The 24404-nt window shown below is 43.7% G+C and overlaps 9 protein-coding genes across 9 annotated transcripts; 7 read left to right on the top strand and 2 right to left on the bottom strand.

Moving 5' to 3' along the window:
* Positions 1-1312: 1312 nt before the first annotated feature.
* On the top strand, positions 1313-2663 carry O0I10_004985 (26S proteasome non-ATPase regulatory subunit 14; the record flags this gene model as incomplete). Its single annotated transcript, XM_058485034.1, has 7 exons — positions 1313-1363; positions 1432-1533; positions 1595-1607; positions 1681-1858; positions 1923-2004; positions 2064-2408; positions 2472-2663. 7 exons carry the CDS (start codon positions 1313-1315, stop codon positions 2661-2663), a joined length of 963 nt encoding a protein of 320 aa, XP_058344184.1.
* A 309-nt stretch (positions 2664-2972) lies between these two features.
* Positions 2973-5440, top strand: O0I10_004984 (uncharacterized protein; the record flags this gene model as incomplete). Its single annotated transcript, XM_058485033.1, has 4 exons — positions 2973-3109; positions 3193-3854; positions 3918-4988; positions 5049-5440. 4 exons carry the CDS (start codon positions 2973-2975, stop codon positions 5438-5440), a joined length of 2262 nt encoding a protein of 753 aa, XP_058344183.1.
* A 287-nt stretch (positions 5441-5727) lies between these two features.
* On the top strand, positions 5728-7120 carry O0I10_004983 (uncharacterized protein; the record flags this gene model as incomplete). The annotated part of the gene is made up of 6 exons (XM_058485032.1): positions 5728-5751; positions 5866-5952; positions 6035-6127; positions 6205-6528; positions 6600-6724; positions 6787-7120. 6 exons carry the CDS (start codon positions 5728-5730, stop codon positions 7118-7120), a joined length of 987 nt encoding a protein of 328 aa, XP_058344182.1.
* A 1337-nt stretch (positions 7121-8457) lies between these two features.
* Positions 8458-9018, top strand: O0I10_004982 (uncharacterized protein; the record flags this gene model as incomplete). The annotated part of the gene is made up of 1 exon (XM_058485031.1): positions 8458-9018. The coding sequence occupies one exon, from the start codon at positions 8458-8460 to the stop codon at positions 9016-9018; it is 561 nt and encodes a 186-aa protein (XP_058344181.1).
* Positions 9019-13535: 4517 nt separating this feature from the next.
* On the bottom strand, positions 13536-14578 carry O0I10_004981 (uncharacterized protein; the record flags this gene model as incomplete). Its single annotated transcript, XM_058485030.1, has 5 exons — positions 13536-13604; positions 13664-13896; positions 13971-14010; positions 14094-14351; positions 14534-14578. The coding sequence occupies 5 exons, from the start codon at positions 14576-14578 to the stop codon at positions 13536-13538; spliced, it is 645 nt and encodes a 214-aa protein (XP_058344180.1).
* Positions 14579-15623: 1045 nt separating this feature from the next.
* O0I10_004980 (uncharacterized protein) lies at positions 15624-17018 on the bottom strand (the record flags this gene model as incomplete). The annotated part of the gene is made up of 8 exons (XM_058485029.1): positions 15624-15704; positions 15763-15832; positions 15920-16017; positions 16072-16199; positions 16273-16486; positions 16541-16660; positions 16718-16833; positions 16889-17018. 8 exons carry the CDS (start codon positions 17016-17018, stop codon positions 15624-15626), a joined length of 957 nt encoding a protein of 318 aa, XP_058344179.1.
* Positions 17019-18450: 1432 nt separating this feature from the next.
* On the top strand, positions 18451-20527 carry O0I10_004979 (uncharacterized protein; the record flags this gene model as incomplete). The annotated part of the gene is made up of 7 exons (XM_058485028.1): positions 18451-18464; positions 18555-18842; positions 18913-19101; positions 19180-19859; positions 19926-19985; positions 20107-20362; positions 20452-20527. The coding sequence occupies 7 exons, from the start codon at positions 18451-18453 to the stop codon at positions 20525-20527; spliced, it is 1563 nt and encodes a 520-aa protein (XP_058344178.1).
* A 588-nt stretch (positions 20528-21115) lies between these two features.
* O0I10_004978 (uncharacterized protein) lies at positions 21116-22193 on the top strand (the record flags this gene model as incomplete). The annotated part of the gene is made up of 2 exons (XM_058485027.1): positions 21116-21245; positions 21307-22193. The coding sequence occupies 2 exons, from the start codon at positions 21116-21118 to the stop codon at positions 22191-22193; spliced, it is 1017 nt and encodes a 338-aa protein (XP_058344177.1).
* Positions 22194-23405: 1212 nt separating this feature from the next.
* O0I10_004977 (uncharacterized protein) lies at positions 23406-24118 on the top strand (the record flags this gene model as incomplete). The annotated part of the gene is made up of 4 exons (XM_058485026.1): positions 23406-23541; positions 23605-23762; positions 23830-23932; positions 24012-24118. 4 exons carry the CDS (start codon positions 23406-23408, stop codon positions 24116-24118), a joined length of 504 nt encoding a protein of 167 aa, XP_058344176.1.
* Positions 24119-24404: the final 286 nt, after the last annotated feature.

Genomic DNA, 24404 nt, shown 5'->3' with positions numbered 1-24404 from the left:
TAAGAGCTGTCAGCAGGCGTAAAAGAAGCATGCAGTCAATGTTTTACAGTCTTTTGCCTCCATCAAAAAAGGGCTAAATGTTTCTTGGTAGGGCCTTTATCATGTTTGTCTTTGTGTATCTTCGATATAGCAGTTGGCAGCAAGATGTGCGGACCTTCCTATTTGCACCATCATGTCAATCCAATGGTACGTAGACCACGACACCGGATCCATATATTCGTTGTCGTATGTTTTGACCCCAAACACGTTGCCGAAAGGTTGGAAACATCTTGTTGTAGCTCCTTCTCGAACGTGTATGTATGCCTACATTGGATACCAAAGTCAGAGACAGGGCATGCGTTTGATAATGCGTAAACTGCTTACCTCTTTACGAGCCACACCATAACCTTTATTTGTTGATGTATGTTCATGTACACCCTATATCGCACGTCCTGACCAGGTAAGCTAGTGTATGCGTTGTCACCCATCATGTAATACGATTAGGTTTTACCTTATGAAAGTGCCCACTTCGAGTTAGCGATACTCGAATTACTTATATGAATTCGCGAATCACATTGTACAAGAAGTGACGACCATAATAAGAATAGGATAACAGCGAAGGAACATCAAGAATGGTCACAAAGATCAGGGCTTATTCACAGGCTGACATTTCACACAAGCAATCAAGAAAGTATGACAGAGGAAAGGGATGTTGTGGGAGCATGATGGGTGGCGACAACATTCTTTTATCGTGCGCAGTGGGCGTGCGAATTTGTGTGATCATAAAGAATGATAAATGTTTATTGAAGATGGTGCATTGATACATTGGCCATGAGCTGATAAAGTCCATCCAGGACAATGACAACAATGAAGTACCGGCGATACAAGGCGTTAAGGAGTTACAGAGATGTTTATTACAAAGATCAATGCTATATGAGTATCCTCTTATAAGACCACAAAGCTATCGTTGACAACTTCTTGATTGTGGAACTCTTGATGATAGGTATAATCAAATAAATAAAAGAGATGGGTGAGAATGGGTAGTACCGACGATGCAAGAAAAGGGGCGGTTGCCATGGCTACCATCTCAGTATGTAGACTACTAGGTTGAAATGAGGATCGAATTCCACTACCACCTAGAATTCTTTCATGTGATTGCTGCCTAGACGACCCACTCACTGAAGGAATGCATATAAAAAGAAAGCGTATGCAACAATGAATCCGACACTATCATGCAAGAAATAGCGGGTGAGTCACACAAGCGAGCTGCAGCTGGAATTTCAGAGCAACCTCCGTCTTACGCGTCGTTCTCTTTATTGCTACTCTTTTGAAAATGGATCGATTACAACGTATGCTTGGATCAGCTGCTGCAGGCTTTGGACAGGTTGATAAACGAACCACCATCGACATCTTGGAGCAACCCGCATTCTAACAAGCAGCATCATTCAATAGGGTCCTCCTCGCCCTGGCATGGATACCGACATTGTCGACAATTCCGAAACTGTTCACATCTCATCGTTGGCTTTACTCAAGGCAAGTATCATACAGGAGAGAGTGAGTGTGTGTGTGGAGAGAGATGTATGATCTAATAGAGTGTGTGTATGTAATCCAATAGATGTTGAAGCATGGTTAGTCTCAAGCAAGATGTATACGTGTGTGTGTGTATGTCGAGATCCTATTACTGAGAGATAACATCGATAGGTCGAGCTGGTGTACCAATGGAAGTCATGGGTCTTATGCTGGGTGAATTTGTGGATGATTATACCGTACGTGTGGTGGATGTATTTGCTATGCCTCAAAGTGGAACGGGTGTATCGGTCGAAGCTGTGGATCCTGTTTTCCAAACCAACATGTTGGATATGTTGAAGCAAACTGGAAGGTAGGTTGTTGTGTGGATGGACCATGGCGGTATGGGAAGATCATTGAATGGGGTTGTTATGTAGACCTGAAATGGTTGTTGGCTGGTATCACTCTCATCCTGGTTTTGGTTGCTGGCTTTCAAGCGTAGATGTCAATACACAGCAGGTAGGATGATATACCATTTGTGTGTGTGTGCATAGGTTACCAACATTGACGATGAATAGAGTTTTGAACAATTGAATGCACGAGCTGTGGCTGTTGTTGTGGATCCTATTCAATCGGTCAAAGGCAAGGTTGTCATTGATGCATTCCGCACCATCAATCCTCAAAGTGCCATGCTTGGACAAGAAGCCCGTCAAACCACATCCAATATTGGTCATCTCAACAAGCCATCCATTCAAGCCCTTATTCATGGTCTGAATCGACATTATTATTCGCTTGCAATCAATTACCGGAAAAACGAGTTAGAGGAAAAGATGCTTCTGAATCTCAACAAGAAGAATTGGACCCATGGCCTTACACTCGAGAACTTTACTGAACACAGCGAAGACAATGAAAAGAGCGTCAAGGTAAGAAAAAGAAAGAACATCATGAAGAGAGAGCTGTTGTTAACATGGTTGTGTCCCTTGTAGAAAATGCTTTCATTGGCAGAAGCATATAACAAATCAGTACAAGAAGAACTTACAATGACACCTGAGCAACTCAAGACGCGACATGTGGGCAAGCAAGATCCTAAGCGTCACTTGGAAGATGCTGTGGAGAAGGTGATGGGCGATAATATTGTGACAGCATTGGGCACAATGATTGATAGTGTTAGTTTCTAAGCATGCACATGTACCCTCTTCATTAGCCGATAAAAATGATCTTTTATATATACCATCATCATCATCAGCATACAATAATAGCTATTTAGTGTGGAGAGAGAGAGAGAGAGAGAAAGACAACAACATGTCAACCTATTGATTGGGACGTGTCACAGTGGAGGGCGGCATAGACCAATTTGGTCATGTCCAATCAAACACTGCTACATCGAATTGGAGCTGACTTGGCACGCTTTATCGTAACTGAGCTAGTGCACTCTTTCTTCCTACACCTCAACCCACTCTTTTCTTTATCCCGAGAAACGTCTTAATATGGCTCTGCTGGAAGTCAGCAGTCAAAAGACGCTGTTGAAAACGGCTATTCTAGGTCTCATTGCAGCAGCAGCATTCTCATCACGTCTATTCAGTATTGTGCGCTATGAATCTGTCATCCACGAATTCGACCCTTGGTAAGGTGTTAAACAAGACACATGCATGCACGTGCGCGCGCGTTGTGACAATGGTCACTCAACAACAAGGGGTTTATTGGCAGGTTCAACTATCGAGCTACACGCATGCTTGTGAAGGATGGTTTCTACGATTTCTGGAATTGGTTTGACGACCGGTCGTGGTATCCTTTGGGACGCGTTGTGGGAGGCACGGTGTATCCAGGTCTTATGGTGACTTCAGCTATCATTCACAATGTCTTGCACTATCTCAATTTCCAAGTCGATATCCGCAACGTGTGTGTATTGTTGGCTCCCATGTTTTCTGGTGCGACCGCCATTGCAACCTATCTATTGACAAAGGAGCTGAAGGATTCCTCGGCAGGATTACTGGCAGCAGCATTTATCGGCATTGCACCAGGCTACATCTCACGTTCCGTCGCTGGCTCGTACGATAACGAAGGCATCGCCATCTTTTTGCTCATGTTTACCTTTTTCTTATGGCTCAAAGCACTCAAGCTTGGATCCGCCTTGTATGGTGCATTCACCGCCTTCTTCTACTTTTACATGGTCGCCGCTTGGGGTGGCTATGTCTTCATCATCAACTTGATTCCACTTCATGTCTTTGTCCTCATGCTCATGGGTCGCTTCTCCACCCGCATCTACGTGGCCTATTCCACATTCTACGTCCTTGGCACACTCATGTCCATGCAAATCCCCTTTGTTGGTTTCCAACCTACTCGTACATCCGAACACATGGCAGCATTGGGTAAGGTGGTCAACATCATTGGGATTCTATATATGTTTTATTGACTTTGGTGGTTGTCATTAGGTGTGTTTGGCTTATGCCAGATTATGGGATTCGTTGAATTGTTACGCAGCCATCTTCAAGCCAAGCAATTCCAAACGGTGCTCAAGGCTCTTGTGTTATCGACATTTGTTCTTGGATTTGCTGCTTTGGTTGGATTGACGTATGCTGGTTACATTGCGCCATGGACAGGTCGTTTCTACTCGTTATGGGATACCGGCTATGCCAAGGTCCATATTCCTATCATTGCATCCGTATCTGAACATCAACCTACTGCATGGGCATCATTCTTCTTTGACTTGGAAATGCTTATCTTTTTGTTCCCTGCTGGCATTTATCTATGCTTCCGCCAATTGCGTGATGAGCACGTGTTTGTCATTGTCTATGGCATCTTTGCATCCTACTTTGCTGGTGTGATGGTCCGTTTGATGCTCACGCTCACTCCTGTCGTTTGTGTGTGCTCTGGTATTGCCGTATCCACCTTGCTTGATACCTACCTTGATACAACTTCGATTGAACCTGCCAACCAAGAATCAGCTGCTGAATCATCTGAAAAGAAAAAGGGAAAACAAGCTGCATCCAAGTCTGCATCTTCGTCGTCTTCTTCCTCTGAACAATCCAAGAAACCAGGCATTTACACTCGTGATTCTCGTACTTTGGTCGTCAGCAGCTTTATCTTTTTCTTGATCATCTTTGTGTGGCATTGCACTTGGGTTACTTCCAACGCATACTCGAGTCCTTCTATTGTATTGGCTTCTCGTAACCCCGATGGATCTCAGCACATCATTGATGACTTCCGTGAAGCCTACTATTGGTTACGCCGCAACACCAAAGAGGATGCCAAGATCATGTCGTGGTGGGATTACGGATATCAAATTGCTGGTATGGCAGATCGTCCTACCTTGGTCGATAACAACACTTGGAACAATACCCATATTGCCACGGTGGGCCGTGCCATGTCTTCGGGTGAAGAAGATGCCTATGAGATTATGCAAAAACACGATGTCGACTACGTCCTTGTCATCTTTGGTGGTTTACTCGGTTATTCAGGAGATGATATCAACAAGTATCTGTGGATGATTCGTATTGCTGAAGGTAAAGAGAAAAAGGGGAATCATTTGTGTGATGATGACTCACATAGGTTTTAAATATTAGGTGTGTGGCCTGACAAGATCAAAGAAGCCAACTATTTCACAGCAAGTGGCGATTATCGTGTAGACGATCAAGCATCCCCTGCTATGCGCAACTCGCTCATGTACAAGATGAGTTATTACCGATTCAATGAATTATTTGGTGGTCAACAACCCATGGATCGTGTTCGCCAACAACGACTCCCTGTCCAAGGACCCGAACTCTCAGTGTTGGACGAGGCCTTTACCTCGGAGAACTGGATTGTCCGTATTTATAAGGTCAAGGATCTTGATAACTTGGGTCGCTCTCATAAGGCTGCAAAAGATTTCGAAAGTGGCAAAAAGAAGCGAAAGACCAGAAGCAAAAAGAGCAAGGAACGGAGACGACGCGCTGGTTCGATCGATGATCTCGATTAGAGGATAAGAAAGAGTAGTGAACATAGTAAATAAAAAAGCACACAACATGTACAACCTCTTATCTACCCCATGAGATTGTCTATGCGAGAGAAACTATTCAACGACTTTTTATTATCATTGTACTATTTAGATCAAAGCATGGGCGACAGCTATGGGCTAAGCTAAGTGGATAGTATTCTGTAGCCGGAATGCAGCAGCAGCGTGGTCACTCACTTGTGTCGATTTTTTTGTCACTCAGAGTTGGATAGCGTCGTGCTTGCTTTTCTTCGCCCACAAACTCTTCCACTATGATGCAACCAAATGACTTTGAGGTATGTCCCGTTGACGCTTAAACCACCATTGAACTTTGAAGGCAAAACAGCTGCAACCGTCCAGCATCGCGTGTTCCTTTTTGGCTGATCGATTGGGATTCTCATTGCGTGTAGGTTACTTCACCTCCCACCGACGGCATTTCTGGTCTCGAGTTTTCTCCGGTGGCTGATTACCTTGCAGTGTCTTCATGGGATAACCAGGTAGCGTCCATGGCAGCCATGAAACAAGCGAATGGCTGCTAAAGTTGCGATCCCTTTTCTTATTGATCTTCATTGTTGCCAGATCCGGATATATGAAGTACAGCCCAACGGCAGCACGACTCCGAAAGTGGCCTACTCGCACGAAGCACCTGCACTTTGCGTCACTTGGAGCAAGGTAAAAGGAGGATGAGGATGTGACATGGGAGATGGATAGGAGCATGTCATTGACATCATACATATCCATTCATCTAGGATGGTACCAAAGTTGTGTCTGGTGGTGGAGATAAAGCAGGTCGCATGATGGATATCAACACAGGCCAATCAACCCAAGTCGCCCAACACAATGAATCTATCCGATGCGTCAAATTTCTCGATCAAGGACAAAACATACTTGCGACGGGTAGTTGGGATAAGACCATCAAGTATTGGGATTTGCGATCACCACAACCAATTGGCACAGCACAATTGCCTGAACGTCTTTATGCCATGGATACACGAAGCAATTTACTCGTTGCAGGAACAGCCGACCGACACATTCTCCTCTTTGATCTCAACAACCCAACCACCATTTACAAGGTATGCCTCAAAGGAGATATATAGATGAGGTCATGATGCAGCCATAGATTAACTCCACATGATATATATAGCAAACGATTTCTCCTCTAAAGTGGCAGACGCGTGAGATTTCATGCTTCATCGACAGCAAAGGATACGCCATTGGATCTATTGAAGGTCGAGTCGCCATTCAATACATTGATGATAAGGATCAAGCGTAAGTAGTAGTAATAAGGTTGGATGGGATTTTTTTCTAACATGGGTCTTGGTTGGATATAGTCGCAACTTTTCCTTCAAATGTCATCGTGACGGCAAAGAAGTGTATCCTGTCAATACAATTGCTTTCCATCCCACATATGGTACATTCTCCACCGCCGGCGGTGATGGCACAATCAGCTTTTGGGATAAGGATTCCAAGCAACGTCTCAAGAACTTTCCTAAAAAGACCGGCCCTATTCCTTGCTCTACATTCAATCGAACAGGCAACATTTTCGCCTATGCTGTCAGCTATGATTGGACCAAAGGATACAAGCATGCCACACCTAATATGCCTAATAAGGTCTTTTTACACCCTGTGCAGGATGCTGACATTAAACCCAAGCAAAGGCGCTAGTCTTCCCACAACACCACCACCACCACCACCACCACTATTATCATTGCCCCAACATTGCTCAGCATTCATGTCGTCATAATTGCATTAAAACAAAGAGACACTTTGGGAGACCATGTCGATCTCTCTCTTTTATTTCACATGTTTTGATATGGATACGATATAGTTTAAAGGGGGTTCTTACGATGAAAGGATATGATCGATCGATATACTAATATGACGTTCGCTCTCCTGAAGGATGGATCGAAAGCGTGTTTTACACATACATCCGGGAGCTAGCACATTCACCGATCCGAAAGGTACACACAGACATAAAAAATTCATCGCCGATATGCATGCCTGACCATGCGAACCGTACAATGACGTTACGGCACGAGGCATATGTACATTGATACATTGATCATTATTACGCACGTCAAAAGGAGAATGAATGGGTGAATGAGTGAGCGAGAAGATTAGGACAAGGGAGGAGGCTTCTCTCTCTCTCTATCATCATCAGCCACTTCGGCTTAACGAAAAAATGGTAACTTTTTTCAGGAAGGGAGAAGAACTTGGATGAGTGAAAGCAACAAGAACCATCATTATGTATCACAGAACAAGAGAAAGGGGGAAATAAAGAACATCGAGCATTCCATTAGGATGCTTATTCATCCTTGGGAGGAGTAGTAAAGAACCTGACAGGAATACACGTTATATTACGGAAGCTGAAAGGAGGAAATCAAGTACACTATATGAAAGGGGTGAGATAGTAGAATAGCTTAACTCGCGCGAGGGGTGAAGCACAAGGAGAATAAAGAGGAGCGACGATGAACTTGGCCAACCCCCATGACTGCTGGAGGAGGAGGTGGTGGGTTGCAACACCTAAGGAAGACGTTCTTTTTTCATTCGTAGTCGGGAAAAGATACACCAAAGCAGTTGCATAAAGTGTAGTAAAGGGTATATGTTTTTGATGGATAATGACGGGTTAATCAATCTCACAACACAAAGCATAACCATGCTCCTTTACCAGTAAGGTTCCGAGAATAGGGGATGAGGAGTTGCAGCACAAAGGTGATCACACACACACCATACACACGATGGGGATTGTCAATACGAGCACATCCACCTGCAATCCGTGTGCCGAAAACCTGCCGGAAATACGGGTATACCTACATGCCAAAAGACAACAACATACGTCGCCTGCTTTATTAGAAAAGGGGATGACCATAACCCAAAACAACTTGTTGCTTTTGCAAAGCCTCATCCATCTCCATGGTGGCGATAACCTTTCTTGTATAGCCAGTCTATATAAGACGGTGGAATAGCTGTGTGCACTTTGGTCCATAAGGAGTACATAAACCATGGTCGACAACAACAACATCGCTACTACTACAACAACAAGGACATATGATGATGATGATAAACGACAAACGTCATCCGTACTTAGTATCCAGAATCTGCTTTCACCTATAGATGAAGGAGAAAATCAAATGACAACCACTACTACAATACCAACATTGAAAACAACAAGACGTTCACGTGCCAAAACCAAGCGTAAACGAGCATCACCCTCACAGCTTGCTGTATTAAACCAGGTGTTTAATCAAACGTATTTTCCTTCCACTGAGCTTCGTACCGAGCTAGGCAAGCAACTCGGCATGAATCCTCGTACCGTGCAAATATGGTTCCAAAACAAACGTCAAGCCCTTCGTGCACGTGATCGTGCTTGTCGCCAACAACATCTTACTACTGCTACTACACCCATGTCCCCACCTTTATCACCCAACCATGCCATCTCTTTGCCTCCATTAAGGTTAACGCTGGCATCATCATCACCGGTGGATTGCTTTCCATGCCACAGCCCTATCTCCACTCTTCCCAGCCCATCATCAATGGTTGACTTGAATCCTTTGCACTACTAGTTTTATGGTTAGCTTCTTTTTCCTTTTCTTTTTCTACATTCTTTTCTTTTACAAAATTACGATCACACTCCTACTACATACTACTACAAGCATTACGCACCCACCCACTCAACACCTAATCTTTATGGCTTGCCCCCTTTTACGTATTAAGTTTACACTTGGATGAAAAGGCTTTCTCTTTATTTGTATGATAGAATGCTTTAATCTTTTTGCATTGAACCTCCTCCTTATGATTCGAACATGTATCACTCCTCCACCACCACGGATGATCATTGTATGTTATCCAGCAGCCATAAACTACTACTACTACTACTACTATTTCAACAGCTTACCCTAGTTTACATGTTGAAGGAATGGGAGTCCAGAGATCCAAGTACGTGCATCACCTTTGAGTTAAGAGCGGCTTTATGTTTTACTATGCTTTAAGCAACATGAAGCTAAATGAAAAGTGATCTTTGTTCATTGTCAAGTGGCTAGATACTGATAGAGTCAAAGATGGAGAAGGACACGTTTGCGTAACACAACCCATTTTGCAGGATTGGAAGAGTCAATGTAGGATACGTATACTCTATGTAATGAATAGCCATAAATTAAAAGCTGATAGCCACTTTCTCCCGTTTCCAAATGTTGCGCATTACAATACATGGGAACGAAGCTCCTCCTCAAGAGATCTATTTCCATGTTTCAATTGACTTGATTCGAGCTGATTTGATTGAGTTACGGTCAAAGAGGGATTACATCAATCGTACATGCAACACGCACGATCTAGCTCAACCGATGTATTCATTGTTTGACCGTAGCTCAGTCAAATCAGCTTGGATCAAGAAAGTTGGATGATGGAAATAATGGGCAGGAGCAGTCGTATTGTTCCTATGCAGTGGCATAGAAAAAAGTTCGGGATGGGAGAGTGTGGCTATCAGCTGCCAATGTATCAGCTATTACCCGATAGTGTAAAAGTACCCTACATTGACCCTTCCAATCCTGCATGATAGGTTGAGTTACACAAAGAGGACCCTCTGCATCTTTTGCTCTGCCAGGGTCCACCTACTTGACAATGAACAAAGACCACCTTTCATATAGCATCACGCTTACAAACATAAAGGTGCCTGTATCTCCAAACTTTACAATCAAACGTGGGCTCTTTAATAGATCAACGTGCTCCTCGGGGTCAAAGGAATCTTGTGTCAAAGTATGAAGTTCATCGTGGGCAATCCCAGATTTCGCAATGTCGCTACCAGCCAAACTGGATCTGGGGGTCAACCTCTTCGACGACGACGACCAAAAAATATTTTTTGGGCTGTTTGCGACATTGAACGCGAAACTTTCACACAAGGTGCTATTGGCCAAGCCGAGCACATTGCTGTAATAAAAACCCCACGTTTCATTGTAAAGTTTGGAGATACAGGCACCTTTATGTTTTTAAGTGTGATGCTATATGAAGAGTGGTCTTTGTTCATTGTCAAGTAGGTGGACCCTGGCAGAGCAAAAGATGCAGAGGGACCTCTTTGTGTGACACAGCTACCTTGCATGACTCGAAGGATGGAAGGATGATACTGTATACTATTGACAATGGACCATGTATTGCGAGCTAACAGCCATTTCCTCACGATCGGCACTGTTGTGCATTCTATGACATGTGAACAATGCTCCTGCTCCAGGCGATCATTTCCATGATTGGATTATGTTGATCCGAGTTGATTTGGCTGAGCTACGCTCATACAAGGTTACTTCAGTTGAGCAACATAGAGCATGGTTAGATGTGTGGATTGATGTAATCCGTCTTTGGCTGTATCTCGGTCAAATCAACTCGGATCAAGGCAATTGAACGATGGAAATAAATGTCTGGAGCAGGAGCATCGTTCCATCGTAATGGATTAGACAAAAGTTGGGATTGGGAGGAAATGGCTGCTAGCTGGCAATACATGCCTGTTCCTAGATAATCCATAAAGTATTATACATTGACCCTTCCAGTCATGCAAGCTAGCTGTGTCACACAATGACGTCCCTCTGCATCTTTTGCTCTGCCAGGGTCCACTTGCATGACAATGAACAAAGACCACCTTTCATATAGTATTACGCATACATCATATGTAAAACATGAAGGTGACTGTATCTCAATACCTTACAATGAAGCGTGGGGTCTTTATGAGAACCAACCTGCTTGGCTTGGCCAACAGCACCTTGTGTGGTAGTTTCACGATCGAGGTGGCCAATCCCAGATTTCACAAATGTCGCCACCAGCCAAATTGGAATCGGGTCGACCTCTTGAAGTTTTTTTCGACGACGAGCAAAAAAAAATATTTTTTGGCTGGTAGCGACATTGGCCAAAAGTGGGAATGGCCACGATGAACTTCATACTTTGACACAAGATCGCTTTGACCCCGACGAGCAACTCTGTTCTATTAAAGACCTCATGGTTGATTGTAAAGTTTTGAGATACAGCTGACTTTATGTTTTCTATATGCTGCAAGCGTGATGTTATATGAAAGGTGGTCTTTGTTCAATGTCAATTAGCTTGACCCTGGTAGAGCAAAGATGCAAAGGGGCGAGTTTGTGTAACACAGCTAGCTTGCATGATTCGAAGGGTCAATGCATGATACTTTACACTATCTAATAGCACTTCATACATTGGCAGCTGATAGCCCATTCCTCCCAGTCATCTTTGTTGCCCAATCCAATGCATGTCAACGATTGTCCTGCTCCTGCCCAGCATCCCCATCCTTCAACTTCCTTGATTCGAGGGGATTTGGTTGAGTTACGCTCAAACACAAAACATCATCCAATTCCACAAAGATCATTTTGCAAAGTTATTTGTAAACTGCCAGCTATCAGCCCATTCCTCCCATTCACTTTTTTTACCCAACTCAATGCATGTGAACGATTGTCCTGCTCCAGCCCAGCATGCCCATCCTTCAACTTTCTTGATTCGTGAGGTTTTGACCGAGTTACGCTCAAGCACAGAAGTATCATCCAAGCATGAGTAAAATGCTGTTGATTTCCACTTCTTCCACTCAGCTTCTTCCCTCTTCCTCCCATTCTCAACTGTTGGCCCCCATTCAAGTGTACAACTACCACCTGCAAACCATTGTCCTGCTTCAACCCATCATGTCAATCCTACAACTCGCTTGATCCGATTGTCTTTGACTGAATGGCAAGTGCATGGCGAGTACACAGTCTTTCATGTGACTCTTCTACAACACACGAGCGTCTTGTCACAACACACCCTCTTGGACGCTCCTCTACCACGATCAAGCATAGCAGCTTTCATTCCAGCAGTTGCTATTAGCGAGGTCTTCATTCCATTGCCTCGAACAGCGTTCTTCCCTTTGCAGCAGCTTGCGTTGCAGCCTTTTCACGTGAACAGCAGCAGCTAGCCCACCTTGTATAGAAGCAGCTTTATTTACGCGTAGCAACTTGCTTTCAATATATACAAGTCCTTGTGGATATGGATGTGGATCTGAATGTTGGTTTGGTACGTGGGATGGAAGGGATACAATGTGTGGAAAAGGAGCCTTTGTTTTTACGAATTCATTGTCAACTTTGAACTTGACGTTGTCATCGTGGACGATTGGTGCCTCCAATGATTGTACGCTAGATATTCCAGGGCAGCAACAATCATCATCCTCCAACAACTTTATGTTTTGACACGCCCTGCATATACGTAATTCGCCTTCACGCACCAAGCGCCACCACACGTCCATCCACCCATCTTTGCACAATGCATACCCAAAGTAATATAGAGACTCTCCTGAAGCACTATCTTGTGTTCAATGTACCTTTTGTGAATGATGTTGGATTAAAGGATTACTTCTAATGCATACGAGATTGCGTTGCCAACCATTGCTATAAGTTTCTATCCTTTTTCGCATTTCATATGCCATGGTCTTGGTATCTGCATGATCAATTTTCTCGTTGGTGCCTTCTTCTTCAAACGCATGATGATTCTACATGTATTGGTATGTACGCAGCATTGGCCTTGCATCTCCTGTAGAAATCAAATCCCAATCATCCTTTGTCTCTTGTCCCATAAACTTCATGCATCCTCTATTTCAACATCTCACACTCCTATGAACGACTTCTTGTGTGGGAAGGGTCTTAGACAACGTTTAACATTTAGCACGTAGGGTACGTCTCCCGCATGTATTGGAATGCAATGCACAAGAAAAAGTCGTTGTTGTATATCCGATGATAAAAACATTATTATGGATGAGGAGGCAAATTGACGTTACATGCGCGTCGCCAAGACAAACGTGTATTGATGGATAAAGTATGACGAGAACTTAAAATAGGTTGAGATGATATGAGGAGGAAGAGGAGGAGGAGGAGGGGAGGATAAAGAATAGAGGTAAAAAAGTGTTTGCATATATAGAGTATAAAAGGTTGACAAGGAAGAAGAAAAAAGAGTTGTTGTATTGCTGGAGCCAGCCCAAGTATCACGCGAAATCGTTGGGACGCGCATGCTGTGTGTGTGTGAATGGCGGTTCTGGTGGTGTGGCTACAGTGTGTCGTCGATTTGCTTAAATGAATTCAACATACGTTTCCGGTATGAGACCCGTGTCATCTTCGACATCAGCAATCAGCCAACCCTATTATTTCAAAGGATGTAAGAAGATGATGGATCATGTAGATGCACATGGCTACTTACAGGGCACTGCCGATATTGAACCCACACGACATCACCTGCCTTCATGCCAATTTCGTACTCAGTCTCAGGTACAAAGTCGTAGAGTGCTCGTGCTTGACATCCGTTGAACTCAGAAGAGGATAGTGATACTATTGATGTGCGTCGTTCCACAGGCTGACCATAATGCAATGGTGAAGACTCGGGGTATGCAAAATCTCGTATCAAGACTGGAAATGGGGCTGCTTCTTGTTGTTCTACATGGGTCGTGTTATGATCATATCATGGAAAGAGATGAGAGGGTGTGTGTGTGTGTGTGTGATCCTTTTACCTGTACAATGACTCGTCCGAACACTATTTGATGACTTGGTCTAAAGAAAGAGGATGGGAAAATAAAAGGTGGTAAACAACATGACGATCCCCTTTCTTGTCACATGATGATGGATTATGTTACCGATGAGGATGGTGGTTCCTGCACAGCAGGTTCATCTTTGATAGGATCATCTGATTGTGGTGGTGGAGAAGGTGGAGCTGAATAATCTCTCAACGAGGGTGGCTTTATCAGGTCGAGATCCTTGGTCGGCGATGTCTTTTCTTGTGAAGTATATGAACTTGCAGCTGACGTATGATCACTCCTCGTATCACCACTACTATCTTTCTTTGTTGCTGACCGAAAAGTACGCTTGGAAATGGAGCCGCCCTTACGAGCAAACTAACGAGATATAAGGGAGAGCACAGTTGGGTTGGTCTGTGTGTTTTCTTTTGTGTATGCGACACCTTTTGAACAAAGAGAAAGAGAAAGAGAGTGGGAGAGAAAGAGAAAGAGAGAGAGAGGATAGTTGTGTGTACTTGAATGGGGGGATTCCCGAAATCGTTTGGTTACTGTCTCATTACCTTCTTGAGCAGCAAGGCTAACGTGATCGCAGTGGAAAGGCTCATGGCAATGTCATAAAAGAGAAAAAAGGAAGGGAATGGGGACTTTGTGTTGCAGGTCAAAAAGTAAGTAGTTGAGTGAGAGAGAGAGAATGAGTAGTGTGTTTGGAGCGGGCGATAAACCTTGGCACCAAAAAGTTGCAGGTTAGAAGACTGATTGGATAACAGCAGTAGCTAAACACACCCACACACCCACACAATACGGTACAAACAAACAAAAAAGAAAAAGAGATATATATCATACTTGTCGATACAGCGTGATTGTACCTAAACAAGCAGACAGTAAGGGGATATGAGAGAACAAGGAGGACATACACCACCATGGTCCTTTCTTTTTGTGTACCCATTAGAATTCCACAATGTATCCAATATAAACAAGCCTGTTGTTGTTGTTGTTGTTTGTATCCATGTATGTACAATGGCAACACGACGTTGATCATAATTGAATGAGGGTGGCCATTGTCTTCGATAATGACCGGATTCATTATTCCAGAACCATATGAAATGAGACGCAGCACTAAAAATGAATGAAGGAGGAAACTTTTTTAGATTGTACAACCTTCCAAAGGACTATTAAAAGTATGTGTTTGCACCTCCTCATCTTCCCCACAATATTACCTGTGTTATGTGCTCACCTATCTCCCTTTGCTTATGAGATCAACAGCAGCGCCGAGCGATCATGTGGTGGCACATGAATGCAAACACAGATAACACCGAGAGTGATACCATAACGCTAACTTAGTGCGGTGATATGCGCGCTTTTACCATACATCCATTCATGTTAACAGTTGGCTCACTCATTGGTACGTGCACGACTTTAAATAATTATTTAATTGATGTACATTTTTCACTAACTAGCACCGTGAGAACGGCTCAATCCTCGCACTGTTCACTGGTGGTGGTGGTGGTGTTGGTCGATCACTTATCAAGATTCCTCCTTATCCTGCTCGGATAAAGAAACCAATCATGCCCTTTGTTCCCAAGCAGCCTTCAGCGAATGCAGTAATAGATCATATTTCCCATCCATTTCCTTTAATCATATACAGCTCCTCTATAGCTTGGCATCTATGTAAAACCACTTATCATCATTGCCTGCCTTCTTTTCGTCTTCATTGGGTGATGATACCAGTGCCTAATACGTGTGTTAGTGAGTGTCAATTTACGATCATGATGGGTTATTTCTATTTTACCTGACCCAATGGCGAGGGGATATTAGCATCAGCCACCTTGTAAGGGGAACCTTGGATCGTCGAATTCACCCTAGATAATGATGCACTTGTTAACCACTGTCATTGCGTTCTCCCCTTTTTCCAACCCGTGATTCTCTTCCTTTTGCATAGTCCTTACACGCTAAGATCATATGCCTCCGTTTTACATGGTACTTTGCCCTGCACAAGTCTCTTCCATGCATCATGGGTTTCTTCAATGATATGTGTCGCATAGGCCTACATCGTTGAATGAGTCCACGTCAATGGATACCATGACAAATCAGATCCTACCTTGTTCTTGCATTCACCATCAAAAGCAAATTCATTGGCTGGTTTGCCATCAGGCATCTTGTATATTTTGAACCAATGTCGGGTGGCATGGATCAAACCAGGCATATGCTTCTCCACATCTTCAATATCTGTTGCATCGAATCGAGAGCTCGTTACACACATGTACACTATGCATCAAATATGCCCCCCCCCACTATTTACCATTCAACTTGTCGGCAAGAGGATCACGTGAATCAATGACCAGGACTTTCCAATCGGTTTCTCCTTCATCCAACAACGCCATGATACCCAATGCTTTCACTTGCTTGACCTCGCCTGGTGTACCAACGCATGAACCAATTTCACACACATCAATCGGATCATTGTCGCCACGTGCTTGCGTATCTGGATGTGTAGCTGTGGGATCTTCCCAAGTCTAAAGATCAGCGTTAATGATGGTTTGAATTGATTGAATCGATCAATCGCTTACTTGTGGCAGGCAACCATAGTTCCAGATATAGCCCTTGTAAGGAAAACAATTGCGTACAAAGCGAAGTTTGCCCTTTTTCACATCTTGCTTCAAAGGATTGAAAGCCTCTCCAGTAGCTATCTATAATACACTCCATGAGATGAGCTATCCATTACCACCACCTCCATTATACGCTACCTCTACTTTGGCGTTTGACCACCGTGGGATCTCAACCACCATGTTGTACAATGTCTTTTCTTCGTTGGCATACAATGGAATATCATGGAAAGGTGAAATCGTCTTGCCATCCTTTTCTATAAACCCATTGAGCATCGGCACAGTGACATTGCAATCGTTACTCGCACGTACGGAAACCCACTCGGTAAGAAGGCGTAAACTGCTGGCCAATGCTGGTAGCCTTGTATGCCGACGATGAATACGACACGCGTTGAATTGAAATGCGAGCAATGCTTGTTCGAAGCGTGCTGAATGGGAACATGGTTCGTGTTGTGTATGTTGACAAGAAAGCGGTAAACAATGCAAGCCTCTTTTTGGACACAGCGTGGTACAAGATCCTTCCAAATGCAGCCATGGCAACCACCACAACGGATGATCAATGATGTAGTTTGGAATCTATTGTAACAATCAATATCAATACAATAAATAACGCTGAGATGCGTGTGTGTTGTGAAGAATGGATCGTCATTTGCTGACGTGAGCTGCTGTTGTTATGTTGATGTTGTTCCTGCATTTGAACTGATGACTACTCCCCCCAAGGTTAAACCAAAGTCAGGTGTCGTAGGTATATTCCAAAGCATTTCCATACTCAATGACCGTGCGGCCTTAACCCACTTTTGCGGCACCGGTGCCGGTCATTTGCATAGCGTCAATCGCACTAGCCGCCATTTCATAAACACATGCATATCATTTTTCTCCTTGTCCCTCGCCTCCAAATTGCATAAGGGATAGCTCGAATTGTAGTTCTAGTAGGTAATCCATTTTCAGGAGGCGTCGATGAAAAACAATGAACATGATGATGATGATGATGATGGCTTACATTCAATTTGGAATGAGATGTGTACTACTACGGATTCCTATGCAGCATCTTGTTGAATTTTTATCCGAGTTGTTATCAACAATGGAGGTCGAGGTAACAAAGCAACGATCTACAACATGCGATTTTTTGTGGTATTGGAACAAATTTCCCGCGCGCCACTTGGACGAGAAACGCGCCATTTCTTTTATACAACATGCTTTTTTATCTCGTGTGTGTAACGCTAAACCTGACCCCCCCTCATTTTCCATATTCCACCATGACTACCCCCCTCGGATATAGTTGCAGCAAGGGCATCCACTTATCATTCGTAGATCAGATTAACAACAACAAAATGAGAGAGAAAGAAAGAGGGATATCGCCCCCTAATAACCTGATTTCTCTTTTCATTCAGGATACAACGACTTGGAGACTAGATAGTTTGGCTCAAGCACACCACAACAAGATTAACTCACTTAGACTACTTTGACGACGTGCACCATGTCCACATTCGTTAGGATATCCCGTTCCCCGCTCATGAACGTGGCCAGTAAAAAGGCATACGGTCAAGTCGGGGGTGACACCCGTTCCTTTGCTGTACTTCAAAATTAACGAGATTATATCTTTGTTTCTTTTTCCTCTCTCTCTTTTTCCTCTTTTTTGCTTTCCTTATCAGCTCTGTGACGCTATTTGACGACGCGTCTACTTTCGTCCTTCCTATCTACTTGAGCTTATCCACCGACAAAGGATCGCATTCCCACAATGTAAGTTTAGCGTCATGCGCGGCATTCGTTGAGTGGTCTGCATGTTACCCTATCGACCGGCTGATCTCGAAAGAGAAGCAACCGGCAGCCATTTTTTCTATTCAGAAAATCAAACTAACCATGGAAACCTTAGTATGGCTTCCTCTAGGTAATTTTCCATGGCAACCAATACATCATATACCTTCCCCTCCCCCAAGGTGGTAAAAGGATCATCATCATGATGCTAATAGACTTATAGCTTATTGGATCCACGAACATTGGAATCTACCAAAAATGCCATTGCCGCGTTTATGAAGAATGCCTTTAATCGTTCCAACATTTCCACCACGGCTATCGTGTGCTCTGCCGTCGTTGGTTTCTTTGCATATGAACAATATTGGTATTTGAGCAAGAAAAAGTCGCTTCCCGGCCCCAAGTTCAAGATTCCCATCATCGGCGCATTTTTGGATTCTTTGTATCCTACCTTTGAAGGTTACATGTCCAAATGGAAGAGCGGTGAACTTTCGTGCGTGAGTGTATTTGACAGGTAATACATATGCAATAGCATGTACTTCCCAAATCCCCATTCTTTAACATACAAAACACTTTTATTGCAGATTTGTTGTGATTGCATCCACCTGTGAAATCAGCCGCAAGATCCTCAACTCGCCTGCTTTTGCTGAACCTACCGTGGTGGATTCCATGAAGCATATCCTGTGTCCTGACAACTGGGTGTTTTTGGGTGGCAAGGCTCATGTGGATTACCGTAGAGGATTAAATGTGCTTTTCACTCGAAGAGCTCTTGGGTAAATATACTACGCACTATGTTACAATTTTTTTGCTCACACGGGCTTTTGTACTCACTCTCACCTTCTCTTTTTCAGTATCTACATTCCTATTCAGGAAAAGGTGTACGAGCGTCACTTTAATGAATGGCTTTCATTGAACGGCAAGGTGGAGCCTTATCAGTTACGTTTCCGTGAAATCAATATGGAAGCTTCTTTGCGTGTGTTTTTGGGCGACTTTATGTCCGACGAGGTTGCAAAGACCATTTCTCAAGAGTACTTCAATATTACTGCCGCCCTTGAGCTTGTCAACTTCCCCATTCCTTTGCCAGGCACCAAGGTGTACAAGGCCATTCAATCTCGCAAGTACATTGTCAACCACTTTATTGAGAGTATCAAGGATGGCCGTCGTCGTTTGAACAACAACGAGGAACCCAAGTCAATGATGGATGCATGGTTACGTGCCATGAAGGAGGATGAGATTGAGGCGGAGAAGAATGGCAAACCTGCACCTCGCAAGTTCGATGACCGCGAAATCGCCCTCACCATTCTCACCTTTTTGTTTGCCAGTCAAGATGCCACTTCCTCTGCTCTCACTTGGGCTTTCCAATTACTTGCTGATCACCCCGATGTCCTTGATCGTGTGCGTGAAGAACAAATTCGTCTCCGTGGTATCGATAACCTTAACCAAGCCTTGACCCTTGAATTGATGGAAGAATCCACCTACTTGCGTCAAGTCGTCAAGGAAATCTTGCGTTTGCGTCCACCCGTTTTGATGGGTAAAGTATTCAACAACATGCACATGTCATCCATCATAGACATGCTAACATGCATTGTTTTTGTAGTTCCTTACAAGACCGTACGTGAATGGCCAATCACTGAAAATTACACTGTCCCCAGCGGTGGTAAGTATTAAGGGGAGCTATGAAGGAGAGTAATGCTTGAGAAACGTCAAAAAGAGAGAGAGAAAAGATCGAGATCGAGGAAAAGGAGCAAGCAAGCTGATGGTTTCTCTCCCTCCTATAGCCATGATCATTCCCACCACTTATCCTGCTCTCCACGATCCCGTTGCTTATCCTAACCCTGAAAGCTTTAATCCCGATCGATGGGGTCCTGAAGGCCACGCTGAAAAATATCCCAAGAACTTTATGGTCTTTGGTAACGGTCCTCATCATTGTCTCGGCAAGGAATACGCTATTATGCATTTGATGGCTATCATTGCTCAAGCATCTCTTCAACTCGAATGGACCCATTATCGTACCGAAAAGAGCGATGACATTTCGTAAGTAGATCTCAATCTCTATTGCATAAATGAACCTCACATCACTCATCATCATCATCCCCACCACGTGGGCATGTCTCTCTCTATAGCATCTTCGCTACCATCTACCCGCAGGACGGTTGCATCATGAGCTTCAAGAAGCGTGAAATGCCCACATCTGCATAAAATGGGCAGAGGTTTATCGTTTTATTTTGTTATGTTATTCTTTGTTCTCTCTTCTTCTCCCTCTTCATTATTCTACTAATGCTCACAGTTCACGACTCAACTACGTTTATCATTCCCACCCTCACCTAATAACATGTTTCGCGTATTCTCTACTTAATGCTAATATTCGCTATATGGATTATCACACTGCTGATCTTGCCACATTGGGGAAGGGGGGAGAGATGGTATATTCAATTTGGGGGTGGGGGAATCACTAACATTAGCTATGGCGTTATGCAGCAACCATGCAGCACGTTGACGATCTTTGGTATGTGTGTGTGATGGGCTTGTCGTCGTCGTGGAAACCAAATGAGCCAATGGTTGCTGATATTAAATGTTTGAGTAACGTGAGAAGGGCCAATGCTCAACCCTTTTGTTCTTGTTCCAGGCACATTCAATGTCGTACGAGGTCGCATTGTGTTATCCTACTCAATTGTTTCTTTCTTTCCATAGTGTCTCTTTCTCTCTCTCTCTCTTTTCCCTTATCCTTTTCCTCTTTCCATCGTTACAAGACGTTGATTCGCATGACACATGCACATTGACAAGCCAATGTACCCCGTAACACTTGGCTCATTCAAGCCCGGTCCCGTCATTCACAAACGCGTTGTTGACTCCCTCTCGGTTTCCGCTTCTCCTTCAACAACTACCAAAAAACCTTCGTCCACCGCCAAGTCATCCAGTAAGTCCACTTGATCCGTTTCCAGTGCATAAACTTGGGATTCATGGTTGGCTTGTATTAGAACCATCCGCTAGTGTTCATCCATCACCATCATCATCGCTTTCCTTTGCCAACGACCCAACGCAGAGCGTTATTGCATTTCCAGATCCAACAACAACAACAACCAGCTCCTCCACTACATCATCTACATTGCCTAGTTCAGATTTGTTCCCATCTACTACTGCATCATCACCATCATCATCCGCGATCGAAACGGCAGCAGAAACGGCAGCTAATAACGATTCTTCATCTCCTATATCATCGGGTGGTGTTGCTGGTATTGTCGTAGGCGTGGTCGCTGCAGCTGCTATTGGTCTCGTGGCCTTGCTCTTTGTTCGAAGGAAACGCAAACAACGACCCATAGACAATCGTCGTATTTCATCTTTTGGTCAAGCCGAGTTTTTTGCTGGTCCATCACCTGCTGCTGTACCGCCACCCAATACTTATGGAAGCACTGCTGTCATGACTTCACCACCACCACCACCAATGGCTAACAATAACATGATGATACCGTACCACGATATTCAAACCACCAATTCAACTTTTGCACCTGCTCCCTTTATTCAACCACCACCTACTACCACGCAACAACATGATGATCCATTCCAACGTCAACCTTTGGGTACCTATACCGTGGTGTCGACTTATACACCTACTTTGGATGATGAAATTATGGTGCATCCAGGAGATCACGTGCAAGTGTATACCGAATACGATGATGGTTGGTGCCTTGGTGTGAATCTTTCTAGAGACTATATTCGTGGTGTATTCCCAAGCACTGTTCTTCCACAATCACCCTCTCTTGCTTCCACTACTACGACTACTCATCCTGATGGTAGCGCAGGAGGAGGTCTTGCGGTCGATAACAAACACCTCAGCAAGCGTGGCAGCTCATTGTATAGTGGATAGTGTATAAGTATAGTAGAGCATACATATTATGTATATCCCATCCTCCTCCATAAAAAGATATTTTGAGATCTATTATCATCATCATGATACTATTATTATATCTCCTCTTCCCCTTATCTCCTCCCACACACACACACCTTTCCTTTCATCTTGATTTATTGTAGTATGAAATAAAAACTTTCATCTTTGATGGTATCTTGTGTGGCTGTGCACGATTTTTATATGTAAAAGTACTAGGAGGAGCAATCACTATGATAAGATACAAAGATCAAGTTGCACATGTTGATTATTACCTGTGACCAAACTAGCAGTTTTCGTCGTGCTTTCCGAGAACTCAACACCACCAATGAGATTGGTCGGCTTAATTCATCACTTTTGTTGAACGTTGACAAAGGTGACATGTAATCCCTGAATACATCTACATGCGATGCAACTCATTTATTGGCTGTTAGATCACATGATGTATGGCTCTTTTGAACAACCGAGTCATCTCGCGTTCGGAGAAAGATGGTTCATCAAGCCGCCGCCAACTCTTAATACAGCTATACGTACATCCACCTGGACCAAGAACCTCAATACGTAGCATTTTTCCTTCTGACAGGTATTGCACATGGCCATTTACCAGCTGGACATCAATGACTGAACACGCTCAAGGTGACAGGGACGACCACCACCAATATGACCTCAATGATGACTTTACAAGCATTATGTAAGAGGTATCACGGCATGTGGCAAGAAGACCGATTGCTTTTTAATCATAAACGTCGCTACTATCCATTGCTATGGGATGATGCTGGCTGCATTAAAATACTACGACTCACGTGCGCAGGAGCCCACGAATACATTATCATACCATTTCAGGTACACAATCTCTGCCTATCTCTTTATTCCCCGCTAATCGACCTCGCTGGATATTAGCATCATCCTTGATCCAAGATGTTTAGCACTCGCTGCTCTTATAAAGAATCAATGGAATACGGGTAAAGAGTTATACAAGCAATGACTCATATCAAGTATGTATGAAAGAGAAGAGTTCAAGGTCTCCTTACTGATAAAGTCAGAGTATTACGGTCGATCGGGCATATGTATGACACATCAAGTTGCGCGGGCTGACCGTATCATGACTCAGCATATCATCTTAATAATCAAAGCGTAGACTTATATCCGCTTTATTCGTTTCTTTTTCTTTCTTCTACTACTTTTATACACTTCATGGCACTCCAAATCAACCCCGATCGTCCTCTTCTTGTTGGTCCCGATGTACCCGAAGCTCCCTTTCCACACAAGATCTCTGGCAAGGTCGTGAGCGGTTTTGGTAGAGGCTCCAAGGAGCTCGGTATTCCCACGGGTATGTGTGTCTAAAAGTGGAGGCAGTACAGAATAGCTTATGGAGAACCCCAACCCCCATTAGCCAACTTGTCAGACGAGGCATTGGACGCCATGTGCACTGAATTCACATCGGGTGTTTACTATGGATGGGCACAGATCGGCGATGCAGGTTCTCAAGTATACCCTATGGTGATGAGTCTTGGTTGGAACCCTTATTACAAGAATGAAAAGCGTTCAGGAGTAAGTGTCAGAGAGAGAAGAGGATTGCATTGTATCATCAAGTGAATTGAACGGTATGGTTACCTAGGAAGTGCATATTATCCATGAGTTTCCAGAGGATTTCTATGGCATTGAAATTCGCGTGATTGTATTGGGCTATGTGCGACCTGAACAAAATTACCCCTCTCTTGGTAAGTGGAAAATGGGCATGGATAGGATGGGATAATGGAATCAAGCATTGACAATGGGGGATACGGCTTTTTTTTATAGATGCTTTGATTACGGATATTCGAACAGACGTCGAGGTGGCAAAGAAATCCCTTCAACGACCTTCTTATCTTGAATACAAGCAAAATCCCCTTTTCCTTGGTGCTTAGATCTTCTCCATATTCATCCCTTTCGCCATGTACATTTCCAACTAGAAGATGTGTATATAGTATTCCCCCCGAACAACACTTTTTGGCGGATGATTCGTTTAGACAATTGATATTTTCTTTTCTTGTTCTGGTGCTTTCCGATGATTGCGATAATAAACCCACCCTCTCTATCTTCATGGTATTGGTATTTCTATGGGATGATGATAAGGATAAAGGCACATGCTACAATGGTAGGCTAAATGCTATGCTCCGAAAGATTGTATGCCCAATAAAGTCAATGGACGTA

The sequence above is a fragment of the Lichtheimia ornata genome (assembly GCF_029851405.1).
Source record: "Lichtheimia ornata isolate CBS 291.66 chromosome Unknown scaffold00019, whole genome shotgun sequence".
In the NCBI taxonomy this organism is placed as follows: Eukaryota; Fungi; Mucoromycota; class Mucoromycetes; order Mucorales; family Lichtheimiaceae; genus Lichtheimia; species Lichtheimia ornata.
This window is presented reverse-complemented; position numbering and strand designations above follow the sequence as displayed.